This window comes from Schistocerca gregaria, chromosome 3, assembly GCF_023897955.1.
Source record: "Schistocerca gregaria isolate iqSchGreg1 chromosome 3, iqSchGreg1.2, whole genome shotgun sequence".
Lineage (NCBI taxonomy): Eukaryota > Metazoa > Arthropoda > Insecta > Orthoptera > Acrididae > Schistocerca > Schistocerca gregaria.
In genome coordinates this window covers 617,332,114-617,353,055 of record NC_064922.1, presented here as the reverse complement: position 1 = coordinate 617,353,055, position 20,942 = coordinate 617,332,114, and the positions used below count along the sequence as shown (strand labels likewise).

The following is a 20,942-nucleotide window of genomic DNA, read 5'->3' as shown; positions in this document are numbered from 1 at the left end:
CGCCAGAAATGTGCCACGCTGAAGGATGGATATGTAAAAAAGGTGTAACACCATCACCAAGCTTCAGGATCGCAGCTTTTTTATTTTTTTTCCTCAAAGTGATTGTTACAACTTTATGAGTGCCCACCGTAGTATCTGTAAACCCATCACTTTCGAATGACAGGAGTGTGCTGATACTGAAAAAGAGTAAGGGAGAGTCGACGGAAGCTGTAGTGTACGAAAAGGTAGAGATAGATAAGTAGGTCGGGTCAGCGGCGGTCTCCGCGATGGTCAGATGTCTCCCCGGTGCGTTGTCCCGAGCTGCCACCGGCTCGTGAGGTCAACGGCTGATGCTTCCTCAGATAGCACATCGGAGCGGCAGTGTGAAACTGTTTCAAAACTTCTGTCGCTTATACTTTAAACGCCGCACTCTTGCCTAAAGTAATGCTAATGCGTTAACCTGAAGAAACCGTGGCGATCTTAACAACATGCACAATTTGTCATGTCTTTGCAGCACTGCTTCCAAAATCGTGACGGCGACTTTTGACACTAAGTGTTTTTGAAGGCTTTGCTTTTGGTTCGCACGCATTTAAGAATGTGGAAAAGTGCAATACATACTAGCATTAGGGTTGGGGTTTTAATTTGCTTCGTTTTACACGAGCCTCTCAATAAATAAGACTTGTATAATAATAATAATAATAATAATAATAATAATAATAATAATAATAATAATACCTAATACTATTATTAATACAGTCGTTAATGTATGTAGGAAACATCCTTTTAGGTGTTGATGTTTCTTCTGCACATGGGCGAAGTTTGGAACACGTGGGAGAAAGAAACAAGGAAAATTATCTGAAGAACCAGCATTGATGATGAATCTTGAAAATAACAATGCAAGAGATCTGCTAGGACAGGCTGCAAGAAAAGGAAGAGTATCTTGAGTTTGTAAAAGGACAGAAAACTGATTTTGTTTCCTGAAAGTAGGTTGGTTTTATTCAGGATTCTAATACATCATGTTACTCCCCCTTCCTTTGGCTACAAAGTACTACTTTTTAACACATCCGATCCGTTCAAGGCCACAGCCTGAAGCCATCCTACTGGGACGGCCTGTATGCCTGCACGTCGATGTCTGAGCCAACGTCTTGCTGCATCAATAACCACCTCGTTATCCACGTAATGCTTCCCGCAGAGTGTATCCTTCCATGGGCCAAACACATGGAAGTCGGAACGTGAGAGATCCGGACTGCGCGGTGGACAAGGAAGAACAGTCCAATAAAGTTTTTTGAGCTCGTCTCAATTGCGCAGACTTCTTTGAGGCCTTGCGTTGACATGGAGAAGGATTAGTTCATTTGCGTTTATGTGACGACGAACACTCTGAAGTACACTACTGGCCATTAAAAGTGCTGCACCACGAAGATAACCTGCTACAGACGCGAAATTTAACCGACAGGTAGAAGATGCTGTGATATGCAAATCATTAGCTTTTCAGAGCAATCAAACAAGATTGGCACCGGTGGCGACACCTACAACGTGCTGACATGAGGAAAGTTTCCAACCGATTTCTCATATACAAACAGCAGTTGACCGGCGTTGCATGGTGAAACGTCGTTGTGATGCCTCGTGTAAGGAGGACTAATGCGTACCATCACGTTTCCGACTTTGATAAAGGTCGGATTGTGGCCTATCGCGATTGCGGTTTATCGTATCGCGACACTGCTGCTCGCGTTGGTCGAGATCCAATGACTGTTAGCAGAATATGGAATCAGTGGGTTCAGGAGGGTAATAAGGAACGCCGTGCTGTATCCCAACGGCCTCGTATCACTAGCACTCAAGATGACAGGCATCTTATCCGCACGGCTGTAACGGTTAGTGCAGCCACGTCTCGGTCCCCGAGTCAACAGATGGGGACGTTTGCAAGACGACAACCATCTGCACGAACAGTTCGACGACGTTTGCAGCAGCATGGACTATCAGCTCTGAGACCATGGCTTGGTTTACCCTTGACGCTGCATCACAGACAGGAGGGCCCGCGATGGTGTACTCAACGACGAACCTGGGTGCACGAATGGCAAAACGTCATTTTTTTCGGATTAATCCAGGATCTGTTTATAGCATCATGATGGTCGCATCCGCGTTTGGCGACATCGCGGTGAACGTACACATTGGAAGCGTGTATTCGTCATCGCCTCACCCGGCGTGATGGTATGGCGTGCCATTGGTTACACGTCTGTCACCTCTTGTTCGCATTGACGGCGCTTTGAACAGTGGACGTTACATTTCAGATGTGTTACGACCCGTGGCTCTACCCATCATTCCATCCCTGCAAAACCCTACATTTCAGCTGGATAATGCACGACCGCATGTTGCAGATCCTGTACGGGCCTTTCTGGATACAGAAGATGTTCGACTGCTGCGCTGGCCAGCACATTCTACAGATCTCTCACGAAATGAAAACGTCTGGTCAATGGTGGCCGACCAACTGGCTCGTCACAATACGCAAGTCACTACTCTTGAACTGTGGTATCGTGTTGAAGCTGCATGGGCAGCTGTACCTGTACACGCCATCCAAACTCTGTTTGACTCAATGCCCAGGCGTATCAAGGCCGTTTTTACGGCCAGAGGTGGTTGTTCTGGGTACTGATTTATCAAGATCTATACACCCAAATTGCATGAAAATGTGACCACTTATCAATTCTAGTATAATATATTTGTCCAACGAATACCCGTTTATCATCTGCATTTCTTCTTGATGTATCAATTTTAATGGCTAGTAGTGTAGTTATTTCAATTTCCTGAGGAAACCAGAGGGCACACACTTGAGTAGCCCAACTGGTGAGCAAGTATGTCGGCACTGCCAACAAAGATGCACAGTTGAGCAGCACGATGATTGATTGCGACCCGTCGATCACTTCTAATGAGTGTGTCCGCACGTTCCAACATTGCAGGAATCACAGTTGCGTGCGGCCGGCCGGCACGCGGGAGATCGGACAGGTTTGCGTGACCTTGTTGTGATGATCACAGACGCCTCGCCCAACGGTTCACGTATGTTTGTTCACTGCCAGGTCTCTGTAGACTTTCTGGAAGTGATCATCAATAACTGCGATGCACTAGTTTTCCGCCAAAAGAAACTCGACAGCTCTCAGTTTGGAACTCACCTCCGATAAAGACGCCATTCTGGCGGCTACGTATAGCGGCGCCACCTATCGGAACTTCATGAAACTAAGGGGACTGAAGCAGGAATATTGCGCGATGTCCCACAACAAATTCCTTATTTTTTCAACCGGAATTGGCCGAGAAAAAAAAGATATTACTTATTGAACGCACCTTGTTCGTTGATTAGGAGATGAAACACCACAGCGTTCATAAACTTAACACAGAAATAAATAAAACCGGGGAAATTCCACATCTACATCATATTCTGCAAGCCACCTCATGGTGTATGGCGGAGGGTACTTCTGGTGTCACTACCTGATCCCCCACCCCCCCCCCCCCCTACCCTGTCCCACAGGCGAACGGGGCATGGGAAGAATGTTTGTCGGTAAGCCTCTGTATTGCCTAATTTCTCGAATTTTCTCGTCGTGGTCATTACGCGATATGTATGTGCGAAGAAGTAATATGTTGTTAGAATCTTCCCCTAAAGTGCTCTCTCGAAATTTTAATAGTAAACCTCTCCATGATGAACGACGTCTGTTGTAACGTCGGCCACTGTAGTTGGTTGAGCGTCTCAATAAATCTCTCTCGCCGACTAAACCATTCCGTGACCAAGCGCGCCGCTCTTCGTTGAATCTTCTGTTTCTTGTATCAGTCTTACCTGGTACGGATCCCATATTAATGAAAAGTACTCAAGAACTGTTCGAACAAGCACCTTATACGCTACTTCGTTCGTGGATGAGTTACATTTCCTTAAGATTGCTACTATGACTCTCGGTCTGGTAACTACTTTCCCTACTATTTTTTGTGTAGTCATTCCACAATGTTTTAAAAAGCTCCTCATAACTCAGTAACAAACAAAGTGAAATGTGAAGGATATGGCACCCTATTTTAGCACATGTCGAAATATATACAGGGCTTTCAAAACAAAGTGTCAGATATTCCTGCAGGAGGCAGCACTGGTCAAAACTGGAAGGACAATTCTTCAAATTCCTCCGGAAACAAATATCTGCTGAGATATGGGCCGCTTTAGTTGTGACGAGTAATATGTAGTGTTCAGGAGTCACAAAGGGTGCCATACTAAATTACCGCAATTCGCACGTTGTGACAGACGCAAATCCTCGAGAAATCATGTAAATGAAGCTTTACGATCGCTTCGTTTGAATGTATGGGCGGGAATTATCAGTGATAGACTCATAGGTCCATACATTTTACCAAACAGATTAACACATGCTGAGTATCACCGATTTCTGCGCGATGAATTACTTGACTCCCCTATGCACCAGACCTGAATCCGTTGGTTTTCTGGCTATGGAGACATTTAAAGGCTTGTTGTATGCCCAACTCACCGACAATGTGCAAGCGTTACAAGAGCGTGTGAGCAATGCACGTGACGCAATCTGAATGCAGCCATGTGTATTTCAAAGAGTGCGTCATTCGTTTATGGCGAGTAATGTGTAGTATTCAGGATTCACAACATGGAATACTAAATTACCGCAATACGCACGTGTAGGCGGAAGCAAATTCTCGAGTAATCATGGAAGTGAGGCATCAGGGCTGAAATATATGTCAGGTTGCAGCATGTAGCTATGATGTGTACTACTACGTAACACACAGATAGGAGTGAGAGAACAGATTGGCCCACATATCAACAAGTATTTACCTACGGGCATATCATTACAGGAACTCTTCTTTTAGTTCTGATCAATTTGTCTTCTATAGAAATAAGTAGCACTTTTTTAAAAAAATATTCTTTATCATCGAATAGGCAATAAAACAACAAAATCCAGCTGAAGGGCAGTTTGGATTTAGAGGGAAAGGAGGCAAAAGAGAAGCTATCTTAATGTTACGAAAGGTTGCTGACAAAATACTGTACTTAAGAAAACCGTAAGTTATTGCATTCGTAGTGCTGTAGAAAGCCTTCCATAACGTGAACTCGTCAACAGGATGTGCTAATAAAAATTACGTGTGGTAATTCCGAGGCAGACAAATACAGTAAGAAACGCATAATAACAGAAGAAGCATCATACATACAAATGTTGACGTACAAGAGGGTGACATACAGAAAGAAGTAAGTCAGCGATTGAACTTATTATCAGTTTTGTTCTGCCTGTGTTCTGACAAGTGTTCTAAGGAATGTAAAAGGGATATGGAAGGAGTAAGTTTGGTAGAGCCGGAATCAAAATGGTAAGATTTGCTGACGACATAGCCATCACTGATGACAACGAAAAGAAATTGCAAATAAGTTAGCAAAAACGATGTGCTAGCAAGAACTAAACGCGAGAAGTTAAAAAAAAAGTATCTAAATATGGTATCAGCTCCAACATAGCGCGGCAAACGGAGTTAATGATCTACCACTCTGACAAATAAGTACTTTTAACTACTTAGTCAAACAATCTCAGTTGGCAAAAGTTGTGCAAACAAAGTGCAGAACTGGAAACTCAATAAGGTAGTTGTTTGGAGCGTGCCGTCGTATCACCCGGAAACCCTGATTATTGATGTTTGCTAGAAGAGATGTCTGGAGGCATTTGAAGTGCGGCGCTGGCGGACAGTGAAACAGAGCTCGTAGGCAGTAAGCTTACAAGTGAAGAAATTCTTAAGATAATCGGTGGAGAAAAGATCTCTACTATCAGTGGCAAGAAGATGAGTTCAGTTAACTGGGCACCTCTGCCGACACAATAATTTCGTAGTTAATGTAATGGAAGAAATGATTCAATGCAAGTGGGAAAATAAGATCTAGACTGCAATATTCGACAAGGGTCAGAGACGATATTTAGTAAGTCCGTACGAGGTAATAAAGAGACTAAAAATGAACATAGTGGAACGAAAAAGAACAATTGCTGGTAACCATTATACGGATTGAGAATTTAGACGAGCCGAGCGACATGCATGTTTCATAACTGTAGACAGAAGGCGCTGTTTCTGACGTCAAAGGTGTGAAGCCGCATGGATAACTACTCTTGTTCCGCTGTCCTGCTGTTCCCTATGCCTGCTGTGCGATTAACATCCAAAAAGATGCTCATCGACTTGTAAACGACAGTGTTATACGCCAGGCCAAGAGCATATAAGGGAGACCTGAAGAGGCTATGCGCTTTCAGAGTACGGTTTCGTATTTAATGACTACACACGTTACTTGATGAGCGTACAGCTCTTGTTACTCAGCAAGGGACACAAAAGATGTTCGAAAGATTTATTAAAAATTATTCTTAACAAAACATTGGCCGAGTGGGTCTGTAACTGAGGACAAACTGTAGCTTTATTTTTATCGGTGTTAGGCATTTTCATTTGTGCGACATCAAGCGCACAGAACTTTTTAAACTGGGCACTGAGTAATATTCATGAACTTTACTCTTTTTTGTTCTTTGGTGCCCGCAGCACACAATGTATCTAGTAGTGACAATTACGATAATGATACACCTTTTACACTGCTCGTTTTGTGAGTTTTGTTTCGTAAATCACAATGAGCTCATTTCGACACATTGCCATCATCACGTGTCCTGTAAATACATTAACAGGTGATTAACCTGTAACTGTGATCGTAAAGATGATATATATTCGATTGATGTTTCTACCTTAAGTGCAATATCGATACTTCTATAAGTCATCTTTCTTGAAATTTGTATTTAGATTTTACTTGGACGTTCGATGTAGAAGTACTGTTATATCTGATTTTCAGATATAGATTACTCAGGTTGTGTGTGTTATTTTCCTTCTTACAACTTGGTTGATATGGGATCGGCGATATTACATATTTACATAGTTACCGCTACCAGTACGTGATGTCCGTGATGTGTGGAAATTTGGTTACGCTTTGATTATTTTCTTACGTTTGTTTCGGATTACGTTTGTTACCTGAAGCTACGTCTGGTTTGTGTTGAGATTATTATTTTTATATTTATTTTACGAAATAAAAATATTATTTGCTTTTCCTCGTCGTTGTCATTTACTGATACACAGCACTACCGTCTAATGCGACACTACACGCACACTTACAGGAAAAGCTACCAACGGTCGTGAAGAAAAAAGTATTTTCAACCGATCCGTGTTACTCCCAGTTGACAGCACAAACAATTTAATTTTTCTCACAGTGTTATATTGGATTTTCATAAACCACCGTGTTCGAATCCTTGCAATATATATATATATATATATAAAATTGGCGGATATTGCAGCACCATGAAGGCATTATCCCATGCTCGGTGGGGTAGCTTCATACTTATTCGTAGCACGACACAAATTTACGGAATTTTTACAGTGCTGATTTATTTCGCTAATTGGCTTTCAGGTTACAATGCCACTGTCAAGCGATGGCTACCTGTCTATGGCCTTTTAAACCAAAAGCCAGTTCGCGAAGTAAATCAACACTGTATAACATCCGCAGTTCGTGTTTTTTATTGATAAAGTAACGGTCGGAAGTATGTACACACCCAAAGGGATGCAAAGCGCCCATCCGTTAGGAGCAATAAAGCAATATTACCTGCCCAAAAACAGTACAGGGTGTCCCTCCCAAACGTTCCACAGTTTACCGAGCGAGGTGGCGCAGTGGTTAGAACAATGGACTCATTCGGGAGGACGACGGTTCAATCCCGCGTCCGAGCATCCTGATTTAGATTTCCCGTGATTTCCCTAAATCGCTCCAGGCAAATACCAGGATGGTTCCTTTGAAAGGGCACGGCCGGTTTCCAACCCCGTCCTTCCCTAATCCGATGAGACCGATGACCTCGCAGTTTGGTCTCTTCCCCCAAACAACCCAACCGTTCCACAGTTCCGAGGCCCTGGAGGAAAACAATAGATATGATAAAAAACTGCACCGTATGGCAGAGCAGCTCAAGGGATTTATATTTCCAACGCGTAACTACTGTCTCCAGAATGCAGCACGATCGCTTAAAATGAAAATGGCGATTCACTGTAGCGCACGCAAGCAGTAGTATGTTTTGCAGAAACAAAATAGCCGATTATTGTGCAAAGAAACCGTCGCAGGTGATGTAGATGTGATTTAACGTATCTGAAAACGACTAAGGAATTGTAGTTTCTGGCAACTTGAACTGTTCTGAAACGTTGCAGTGTTTCAGAAGAGAGAGAGGAAGACATGAGACAAGCTCTCCTCAGAAGCTCACCTAAGTCAATTCGGCTGGCATCGAGGCATCTTAACGTACCCCAAGTAACATTGCACTGTGTAGTATGTTACACCAGCGTACGCTCACGAATTGCAAATTCTGAAGCATCTCAGGCTGAACGACAAACCACGCCTACAACGGGTATACTGCAGCGTACTGACAGGAGTGCTAGCTTTCTGGAAAGATGTTTATTCTCAGATGAGGCAACCTTTGATGTTTCAGGAACGGATAATCGGCATAGTGTTCGGATTTAGGGGTCGCAACATCCGAATGCAGTCATAGACCATGTTCGTAATTACTCCATACTGGACGTCTTGTGTGGGCTACTGCACGACATGATTTCTTCTTTGAAGAAAAGACAGTGAATGGGTCACTGTATTTGGAAATGTTGGAGCAGTTTGTATACCCTCGGATACAAGACTTGGCAACACAACGTCTCCTTTCAACAAGATGGGGCTCCGCCGCATTGGTGAACGGCTCTTCGGAAGTTCCTGAATACGAAATTTCCCAATCGCCGGATCGCATACGGAGAAATATTTGCCTGGCCACCACGTTGCCCCAACGTAACCCGCTGGATTTCTACTTGTGAGAGATTCGTTAAGTAACGTGTGTATGCGACCAAAGTGGACGCTATTCCTATGTTAAGATGTAGTATTACTGATGTGATTACAACAATGACAGATGACATGTTACGATAAACATGGCAAGAAATTGAATAGACTGTTTTCTTCGTGCTACAAATGGTTCACGTGCAGTGGAGTACTGATGATTATTTAATAAATTCTTTGGAAAGCTCTAGCATATGGTGCCATTTCTTTATCATATCTACCGTTTTTTTTCCCCCGGGCCTTTGAAATGCGGGAGGGTTGACAGCTTCCTCAGTTATTTGTTGGCTACATTCGAATCTCTGTTTTCCCCTTCAGTTTATTTTACCTCCACGATTCCCTCTAGTAACGTGAAAGCTATTTCTTGACATCTTTACTGATGGCCTAACAGACTATCCCTCCTCCCAGTCAGTGTTCACTACACACTTTTCCTCGCCGTTTTTGAGGAGAATCCGTCATTTCTTATAAGCCCACATCTGAACCGCTCCAATTTTCTTCTGTTCTGCTTTTCCCACAGTGCGTGATTCACTTCTGTACAAAGCTGTACTCTCCAGGTGCTCTCTCTCATAAATTTATTCCTACGTATGCTGCTGGTTGATTTCTTTGAGGGAGGGTGAACCTATTTGTCTGAGCTAGTTTGCTTCTCATATCTGTGTTTACTAGTGTGTAAAGCCCAAAAGAGGTAGCGCAGACAAATAGAATAAAACAAGGGCTAAGTAGGGTAGAGAAAAGTATGTCCAGTTACTAATCTATCAAGAGACATCTTGCTATACCATTTGACTTAAGTTCAGGAAATCAGACTGTGCAAGATGCAGTGAGTTATGTGCAATCGCTGGTAACAACCAACTTTCCACTGCGGTAGCGAGAACTGTCAGTTGAGAATAGTGTTTTCTGTACTCCCTGTTTCGACTCTATGAGCTGCACCCGGTGATAAAACGATAACAGTAGTGCGAGGACTGTCTCATGGCGAGATAAAACATGTACGAGAGGACAAGCAGAAACTGCAACGTGATTGCACATCACCGCATGACAATCAGCAAAACGTAAAATATCGGGAATACAGCGCGCGCAGAGAGAGTGATATTTATCCGTGCTACTCTCTAAATTAAAAAGTAAACTCCGTCCGAATAGGCCTCAAAGCTCAATGGTACTGACCGACGACCCCTGTTCATCCTCGACAAATCGTGGCAGTGAATGCGGGAATGGAGGGCCGTGTGGTCAGCGCACCGCTGTCAGTTTTCGTGACGTGGAGCCGCTACTGCTCAGTCAAGTAGCTCCTCATCTGGTACCACGAGGCTGAGTACAGCCCGTTCCAGTCCTCCCACTGAGGAAGAATCCTTGGTAACCGAAACCAGGTTCTCCGCATGGCAGTCGGCCGCGCTGACCACTCAACTACAGAGCCGGACCAATTTTTTGTAATATGGCAACTGCAAATTGTGGAGGTAAGACGAAGAGCTAGCAGGCAAACGGATCGGACGGTACGGCGCGCGAACGTCGGGCCAAGGGTTAATCAGTGCGGCGACATGCTCGGATCGACGTGACACAATGCAACCTCTGTTGGCATCCGCTAATTGGACACTGAAGCGCCAAAGAAACCGGTATATGCACGCGTATTCAAACACAATATGTTAACATGCAAATACGGCACCGCAGTCGGCAACGCCTACATAAAACAACAAGTGTCTGGCGCAGCTGTTACATCTGTTACTGCTGCTACAACGGTAGGTTATCAAGATTTAAGCGAGTTTGGAAGTGGTGTTACAGTTAGCGCACGAGCGATGGGACACGGCATCTCCGAGGTAGGATGAAGTGGCGATTTTCCCGTACAACCGTTTCACGGGTGTACCGTGAATATCAGGAATCAGGTAAAACATTAAATCTGCGACATCGCTGCGGCCGGAAAAAGATCCTGTAAGACCGGGACCAATGAGGACTGAAGAGAATCGTTCAACGTGACAGAAGTGCATCCCTTCCGCAAATTGCAGCAGATTTCAATGCTGGGCCATCAGCAAGTGTCAGCGAGCTAACCATTCAACGAAACACGACCCCCATCATCATGGAGCCAGTACCAACTCGCACAGTGCCTTGTTGGCAACTTGGGTCCATTACTTCACGGAGTCTACACCACACTCTAACCCACCATCAGCTCTTGTCAATCGAAATCGGGACTCATCTAACCTGGCCACGGTTTTCCAGTCGTCTACGGTCCAACCAACGTGGTCACGAGCCCATGAGAGGCGCGGCAGGCCATGTCGTGCTGTTTGCAAAGGCACTCGCGTCTATCGACTGATGCCATAGCCCATTAACGCCAAATTTTGGCGTACTGTCCCAACGGATACGCTCGTCCTAAGTCCCACATTGATTTCTGCGGTATTGGAAAAAAACTGTTAGTATTTCGACCTTTTGTGTCATCCTCTGTTTCGATGCCATTACAGTCACTGAATGCCTGGACAGATTGCTTCCATCTGTTTACTGATGTAACGTACGACCAATTATCGTTCAATATTTTTCCGAAGTTCACTAACTTTAGTCAACAGGGTTGAGCTATACGTAAACAAACAGAAATCTTCTGAGTAATCCACATGAAACTGCAGGATAAGAAACTAATTTAAAAAAACTAGCGCTGTGCGTAAGACCCACTACTTATCATATGACAGCTTGTCTTGGTTTGTGCGTCATGGCACTGACATTTCATATCAGCGTGTTTACAAGAAATGTCATGCTTCATTCGGAAAATGACCTGATCACAACTGTGGATATTACGTATTTCATATATCAACTGTGACGCAGAATACTTTTACATGAAATTTTGATAATTTGGATGCAACCGGAGGTATTACTCCGTCACTAGATTCAATAAACAGTACCTTTTAGCAATGATAAAGTGTGCAGACTGCTGAGGTCACCGGTCCCGAGACTTGCAAATTACTTAAACTAACTTATGCTAAGAACGAACACACACACACACACACACACACACACACACACACACACACACACACACGAGGAAAGACTCGTACCTCCGGCGGGAGGGGCCGCGCAATCCGAGACATGGCGCCTCAAACCACGCGGCCACAACGCGCGGCGGCAATGTTGACATGGAGGCTGTGCAGAGAATACTACGTTCTGCAGAGCGCGAGAAATCCACACAGAGTAAGTTTAACCCCGGTAGACGTTTTAGTTACTGTGATTAAATGAAGCGAAGAGCCGATTACAGTTTCGATGCATAAAAATACAGCACTGACATGCATTCATGCGAACAGATTTCGCCGAGCACTATGATTCGTCTACAATGACGTTATAGCCTCATCCCTTGGCGCGTGCGCTTTTCTAGCGAGTCAGCCGATGTATTGGCGAGCCAGAGCAACAACACGTCATTAAGCACCTGAAGATGATGAGCAGCTGTCTTGTTGATACATTGTGTAGGTTTCACAACAGTTTCCGATACGACGCCCGTGAACCAATGAAACAATAAATTTAAGTATAATAGGAAACCTACTGAAAGTAGGTATAAGAAACAGTGATCTTTGCTCCTTCCTCCCAATTCCCAGACAAATCTTCGTTGGTACTCTACAAGTCACATTACGGCGTCCGGCGGAGGGTATATCAGGTACCAATTTCATTTTCATCCTCTATTCCATTCGCGAAAGGTGCATGACAAAGACGACTGCCCATAAACTTCTGTATGAGCTCTAATTTCTCTAATTTACTGCACGCGATAACTTCGCGGGACGACTTTTCTTCCGAAGTAATCTCTCGAAATTTCAACAGTAAGCCTCTCCGTCATACAAAATTACTCTGGCAGCGACTGCCACTATAGTTTGAGCATTTTTGTAACGCTCTGGTGTTTACTAAATGATCGTCTGACAAAACGCACTGCTCTCCGTTGGATCTTTTCTCTCTCTTCCGTTACTCATTCTTGTTAAGTGCCCAGATTGATCAACAATAATCAAGAACCGGTTGAACAAATGTTTTTCAAGGCACTTCTTTCGTGGAAAAATTACATTTCCTTTACGCACCTCCAATGAATTTCAACCTGGCATATTAATTAAATTACCAAACAATTCTTTCAATGAATCCATCTTGAATCTGCTTTTCCTACTGAAGAAAAATCACGGCATCACGGCAGTGGTGTTCGGGCTGTTCAACAGAGAAGACGATGCTATTCTACTTGAAATCTGATGCCATCACACCGTCCAGTGACGGCTCTATGACACCAGAATGCCCTCGAGAAAAGCCTCCTCAAAAAAGGTAACTTGCAAACCCTGATGGCCGCGCAGTTGAGCGGCCGACAAACCAAACAAAAAAAGTTTTTAAAGTATATCGTTGGGTTTGTGTCGCACCTCATGAAGAGAACGCCTAGAGACAGTCGCTTCAATAGTTCTTGACAATACGATACGATACTTCTTTCACTATACTCTCCATTATTTTACAAGGAAACTATTCTTTCTGGTTCGATAGCTGTTAAAATAAGAAATAACAAAAGACGGATTAAGCGGCGAGGGCACAAAAAGAAAACTAGCGCTCTCCTGGCCAAAAGATGTCTGTGTGTGAAACATCCGCCTTAATCTGAGAAAGAAAATTCATAGAATGTACGTTTGGAGCAGAGCACCGCACAGAAGTGAATGATGAACTGCGGAGAAACCAGAGAAGAAAAGAATCTAAGAATTTGAGATGTGGTGTTACGGAAGGATGTTGAAAATTGAGTGCCGCGACAAGCGGAACTTAACAAATCAGGTGCCGCGCGGGATTAGCCGAGCGGTCTGGGGCGCTGCAGTCATGGACTGTACGGGTGGTCCCGGTGGAGGTTCGAGTCCTCCCTCGGGCGTGTGTGTGTGTGTGTGTGTGTGTGTGTGTGTGTGTGTGTGTGTGTGTGTGTGTGTCCTTAGGATAATTTATGTTAAGTAGTGTGTAAGCTTAGGGACTGATGGCCTTGGCGGTTCAGTCCCATAAGATTTCACACACATTTGAACATTTTTGAAAATTGAGTGATCTGGTTAGATAATACATGAGGATGTACTGCGCAGAATCGCCGAGGTGAGAAACACACAGAAAACGATGACAAGAAGAAGGGGCAGGATGATACGATAGTAGTAAAACTTCAAAGAACAATTTTCCACGGTACTTGGAGCTGCAGAGAGTAAAAACTGTATGTATAGTCAGAGATTGGCATATATCCGACAAAGAATTGAGGATGTAGGGTCCGAGTACTACTGTGAGATGAACAGGTTGGCACTAGAGAGGAATTTGTGGCGGGCCGCTTCATCTAATTAGAAGACTGATAAAAAGCAGCTGATCAAGTATCTTCCCACAAAGAGCAGTTCCTTAACTGCAATGTATTGTTTTCATTTATTTCTTTTGTTTGCTATTAGTTTGGCGGTCGTAGCTCGATTGTCAAGCGGTCATTCCTCTAATCAGCCACCCTGTCCAGCTGGATCCTAACATCGTCACTAACCACAGTTGGGCTAAAAACTGAGCCTTTGACAGGACGGATGATTAAAAGAATAGCCGCTTGAGAATGTGGCTACGACCCCTAAACTAACAGCAAAAACACAAATAAATAAAATCAATGCGTTGTAGCTACCGACAGCTGTTTTCGAAAAGATACAATGCATGTTACGGCTACAGTGATTTTTTTTCGCAAATAAGGGATATATATACTACGTATGCAGGGCGCGTAGGACGTTAGAAAAAGGTGAAACAAAACTAAACAAAAATAACTATGAGGAGAAGAAATGAAGGTGGTGTGTGTGACGAGCACTTACCGCGTAGTTGAGACCGGTGAGGTCGGGGTCTCCGTTCTGCAGCCACTCGTAGAACTCCATGGCGTTGTCCGTGGGGTCGCCCTCGCCGTACGTGGCCATGCAGAACACAGCCAGCGAGTTGGGAATGTCCTTGAGGCTCGTCAGCTCTTCCTGCAAGCAGGACGGGCTCATTTAGCACAAGACTGGCTGACTGACTGACTGACTGACTGAACTAATTCGTTCAATTACGAGACGCTTCCGTGTGCAGGCAGTTGAACACATGATTTGAGAATTGTCAAGCGTCAACCATTAAGACTGTCAGTAGCACTTATATTAAACGTCAGCCCGTATATAGCATATCCCACTCACTAATGAATCATGCAACTCTTAACATATTTTTTAAGTACAGGGTGACAATTATTGAATTATATGAAAGAAAATAGTCATTAACTTCTGAACGCGGAGCACGATGGGAATTAGTAAGCGCATGCATGGTCCGATTTAGCGACAAAGAACACTTCCATTTGGATGGGTTCGTCAGTAAGCAAAATTGGCGCATTTGTGGAACTGAGAATCCGCATTTCGCGATCGAGAAGTCTCTTCACCCTCGACGGGTGACAGGTGCGCAATGTCCAGTCACGGAATAACCAGTGCAATATTCCTTGATGGCACAGTGACCACCGAACGGCACGTGAAAGTTCTGGAAGATGATTTCATCCCCACGACTCAAAGTGACCCTGATCTCGACAAGATGCGAGACGGAGCTCGAACCCCATCGAAGCAGGTGACTAGCTAACTAACTTTAATGTCCTGGAGGAGCACTTTGGGGACCGCACTTTGACTCTAGGGGAACCCAGAGGGCACTGGCGTGGCCTCTATTGGCCGCCATATTCTCCGGATCTGGACACATGCGACTCCTTTTGTTGGGGCTATATTAAAGACAAGGTGTACAGCAATAACCTCAAAACCATTGCTGAGCTGAAAACAGCCATTCAGGAGGTCATCGACACCATCGATGTTCCGACACTTCTGCGGATCACGAAGAATTTCGATATTTCTCTGCGCCACATCATCTCCATTGATGACAGGCATATCGAACATGTCATAACCTACATTCGATTACGTCTAGTGACGTTTGTATGTTGAATAAAGTGTGTGTACGCCTTGTTTTAGCTAATTTAGTTTTTTTTTTTTCATACAGTCAATTGCTGTCACTCTGTATCTGATATATAACTATATCGTCTGTCCTTTATGAAGGGATGGGGTGCGAAATGACAAAAACTGAGGAGAAGGAATTCTGTGGTGCACTATCTGTGGTCTCCATATTCCTTCTTCTGCGCACCATGTTTTCCGAAGAGAATTGCATGACGGGGCGCTGTCGCGATTAGCTACTCATTAATTTAATGCGATGTCTAACGAGCCAATATGGTGAGAGGTTGAGAATGGCCAGTAACTTTGCTTCCACGATCACCTGACCTCAATTCTCTGTACTTTTCTACCTGGGGTCATCTCAGAAATAAACTGCACGGTACTCCCGTTGAGGTGGTTGAAGAGCTGCAGCAGCGTATTGTTCAGTCTTGTTTAGATGCAGGAGATAATCTGGGGTGATCTGAAAAAATTCCTAACTCAGTGCAGAGACGAGTGGAATATTACATCAAAATGCGATGACAAAACGGGAAACCCCTCCCTTTAACAGACATGAGTGTAATGTAAATTGTAAAATGCAGTGCGACGAAGACGTATTTCTTGAAAATACACTTATTTTCAGTCTGTCGGCCGCTGTTTTATTGCCTCAGAATTACTGGTTTCCAGCAATGTTCCGATCTTCAGGTCATTTTTTGGGTTCCGTAACTCAGGTGGTAGAAATGGAGCGCTTATAGAATCCCTTTTTTGTCTGTGTGTCTGACAGTTACAATCCCTTTTTCTCTGGAATGGATAGGCGTATCAACTTCAAATTTTCTAGCAACTTAAGGCAATAAAAAGTCACGGCCATTTATCTCAGCTCATTTAATAGTCGCAAACTCGCTCATCAAAACCTGTAGGATACTTGCCGCTGAACTTTAATCATGAAATTTGGCAGGTACAAGAGTTAACGTGCTTATTGATAGGTATTTTCCAATTTGATATACAATGCAGTACTCAAATGGTTCAAATGCGTCTGAGCACTATGGTACTTCTGACATCAGTCCCCTAGAACTCAGAACTACTGAAACCCGAGGCAGGATTCGAACCAGCGACCGTAGCGGTCACGCGGTTCCAGACTGAAGCGCCTAGAACCGCTCGGCCACACCAGCCAGCTACAATGCAGTACTGACGAGTCATTTCAGTCATCACTTACAAATCTGAATCAAATTTAATACTTAAGGAATCATTTTCATTTAATTTTCGATTTTCGTAAGAACTATTAAGCCGCGTTTCACCGCAATCTCAATGCTGTAGATATACGTTCCGGGGCCTGTTTTTGTGAGAAACATTTGTTAGTATAACACCTGCTCCTAATTTCGCCGAAAATTTAACTAAATTTCGAAATTCCCTTGTGGTTTGAAGTGAAGTATCAGGTGCCAGCATCTATTAGTCAATTTCTCTCATAATTAGATTACTTTTGTTCTATAATTTAAACGATTTAAATGATGCCTGAGCACAAAGGATTCTAACAAATTACGTTCGCTGATCTTTACACTTTGATTCAGCTAATTAGAACATTCAATAACCAATTTTTTTAAATTTCAAATAAGAGATGTTAATTAGCATAGCATGTGAATATAACCCTAAAATGATGAAATAAATGGAAAAATTCCTAAAGCGAATGCGAAATTGCACAAATAATTTAAACTTAAACTCAAACTCAAAATATTCTCGAAAAATCGAGGAATTCCCGGAACCGAAATCATGTCAGTAGCGAAATCGATAACAAGCAAAGACTGTAGATGTTCCGGATTCCCGTGGTCGGTTAACTATTGATATACATAATTAAGTTTGTACGGAACCCATAAAGCTCGAGTCCTACTCGCATTTGGCCAATTTTGTTGTAGTTGGAGTGACCACTCTTAACGGAAATACTACCAAAATACATTTATTTTATCAGGGAGTTAAGTTATAGATTAATTTAAAAAAACTATCCCTCCCGATTTTCTGGGTGTCCCCGATGTGAGAGAGATTGAAATAACATACCTCCATAGGATCGGTATAGGAGTAAATTGTTAATTTAAAATCAACGCCTTTTGAAGTTTTAATTATTGGAGGTCGCAAGATGGCAGAGGCCGTTAGACAGATTCCTTCATCTGAAGGACGCCAGCAGTGCAGGGATACCTTACTGGCAGGTTGTTGGCACTCAGGACCAGCCAGGCAATGGCAACTAAACAGATTAGGGCGTTCGCTCAGAACTCGCTGTTAAGACGGACGCAGCTTCTTGAAGGAACGGCCGTTTAGGATGGCAATAGAAAATCTGCTGTTTCCTTGCTGCGACCGCGTTTCTAAATGGGCTCCAGCAGGATCACTCTGCCATTTTCCGGTTTGTATGTAGCAGCAGACAACGCACAGCGTCCGCGTATCCATCACGGAGGACCTCGTACTGCTGCCATGTGGTTGTAACACTTCACGCACAGCCGTAGGAGAGCCTTTGAAACAGAGTATAAAGTTTAATATTCGCGAGGCGTAACTGATGCACTTGACTCACGCGATCGGAAGACAATGGTCGGCCGCCGTCTGAATAAAACGGCGAGATGCTACGTCCTAAAGGCTACAATGAATCACTCTCCTCTAACATTACCTTTTTTTATATAGAGATAACCGATACTATGTATACTATCGACTCTTGCATAGGTTAAAATTATCTCAGCTGTTTCATTAAAAGAGTTCATATGATTGTGTATACGATGTATTATATTACAAGCTAAAATGCATAAAAAAGAAATTAATGTGTTACAATCGATATGTATTAACAGCTAAAATTACTCTTCTATTAAAAATATTTGAAATTACGAATTTCTGGTATACTTAAAATTCACATGATTAATTGCACAATCTAACTCCAATTATTAAATTTATTTCTGGATTTATTTTTAAAATAATGATAAAATTTGATGAAGATTATACTTTGGTAAAGAAATTTTGTAAACGCTCTTGCTTTGTAAACTCTTTGGAATAATGTGAATACCGCAGAATGTAAGTAGTGGTGGTGCCTCTGATGGTGGTAGACGTTTCCTAAGTTAGTCACCAACAATGTAATTATTGAATGTGGAAAATGTAATAACGGTGTGATGTTGACAGATGTGACAAAGAATAAAATTCAAGAATAGCACAGGCAAATCTTCATTAGTTATTTAGTCATCAAGAAGATACAAAATCGAAATTTCAGCTGCAAGAATGTACCGCTAGACAGGACTTTGAGCCATCGACAACAACAACAACAGATAATGAAAATAAGTAAAAAGTTATTCCTTTGTATGTCTTACGCCTCTCTAAGTTTCCAAAATTTGTGCACAGAATGAGAATTTTAATAGTAATGTGTAGGAGGGTAAGACCACTGTCGCTACTCATTACCAGTATTTCTCTCTCCCTCGTCTCAGCTCCAAAATGGCTGCCGTGATATCGTTTTGTAACTTTTAGTTCTAATTGATGCTTCATCACCTGATATTGGATACCAGTGCACTCTTACGTCTAGATTTCAGTGCTTAACATTCGTTTTCATGTTTGTTTTCAAATCTTAAATGCACAATACATTTTCGATGATGAGGCAAATTTGGACTCCTCCCATTATGATTGTGTCGTGGCCCTTCTGGTTCACCTACATCTGCATGATAACCTTCGGTTAGTCGATGTTCAAACTGCCTGCTTGATTTACGCCTGGAAGTAGGATCGAGTCAGACGCTTTCAAGGCCACACGTTACGTCATCACCTCCTTCGAGTGGCAGGCGACGTGCACCGCAACAAGTGAAACTGGGAATGTTTCTGCAGAACACTGCTTACTCCAACTACAAGAATGATCTGAAGATAGCAACACTCTCCAAAACCGATAATTGTGAGATAATAAAACAGCAACAGACAGACTGAACATGATTGTATTTTGCAGAAATAAGGATCACTTCCTCCTGACAAGTATGCCCTGTTTTTTTATGTACTTCTTATTACGGTACACCATGAGAGAAATTTGAGCCTAATAAGACGGAAACTTAAATACGTTTCTAAAAACCAGCACAATATTTCACATTGAAGTTGGTGTCGGCTCATCGTCACACATTCGCAGTTATTTCTAAACGACTGGTACGCGCACCCATGTTAAACTTGAATTTTTTTGTTTCTATTGTGATATACTTTCACCCTTGTCAGTTTCCGCTACATATATCTACATACTCCGGAAGTCATCATATTGTACATGTCTAAGAGTACCTTGTACAACTGCTAGTCATCCCCTTTCCTGTTGCAGTCGCATATGGAAGAAAACTGACTAAATGGGAGCCTCCGAACAAGACCCGATTTCGCTTGTCTTTGATCAGCGATCCGTACGCGGGATGTGCGGGGGCTTGATCTAAAATGAATCCTCCAAATTTATGTGAAAGCTCTTAAAGCTTTTTGAATTAAATAAAATTATCAGCATTTTACATCCTTATTCTCAATGTCCACATATTTTTCAAATAGTCACTGTGGCAAAAAAACATATTTCTCCCGCCAATATACCCGTTTACCGCTATCGTCACTATAGAGTGTGATTCTGTTGACGGATCCACAACCTCATCTCTGCTTGCACCGCTTCATCACTATCGAAGTGAAGTCCTCGAAAAGTGTGGCGTATGTAGAGGATGATCAATGACAGTGAACCCAAAGCGTCGGATTGTTGCAGGTGTCGCTGCGCTCGTGTGTGGTCTGACCCGGTCATGCTCGAGAAGAGGGTGCTGCATGTGTGGACGAACTCTTCTGCTGTTAGAAACCTGATAATAGCACGCTGTTTCTCACGCACCGACGTAGTTACGTGACACACCGCCATGTTACACGCTACAATTCCAAAGTCCCCTAGCGGCAGCGGGTTACACATATGTAGACATGAAGAACGCAGATGTACAATGTTAATAACGTTTGTTTTATTTAAATAGCTTGACGAGTTTACACATAAATAATTCGGGAGCATTACTTTTCAGCCGAGCAGTTCCAGGCGCTTCAGTCTGGAACAGCGCGACCGCTACGGTCGCAGGTTCGAATCCTGCCTCGGACATGGATGTGTGTGATGTCCTTAGGTTAGTTAGGTTTAAGTAGTTCTAGGGGACTGACGACCTCCGCTGTTAAGTCCCACAGTGATCAGAGCCATTTGAACTTTTCAACACGCCCTGATATAATAGTTGCAGTAGAAT

The 20,942-nt window shown here is 43.2% G+C and overlaps 1 protein-coding gene across 1 annotated transcript in view; it reads right to left on the bottom strand.

The window, feature by feature from the left end:
• LOC126353855 (NADPH--cytochrome P450 reductase) overlaps positions 1 to 20,942 on the bottom strand; it is a 178,932-nt gene that overhangs the window by 34,967 nt on the left and 123,023 nt on the right. Inside the window, exon 4 of the mRNA XM_050003021.1 lies at positions 14,620 to 14,769. Coding sequence (XP_049858978.1) covers positions 14,620 to 14,769 — 150 coding nt within the window. The remainder of the gene's footprint in view (positions 1 to 14,619; positions 14,770 to 20,942) is intronic.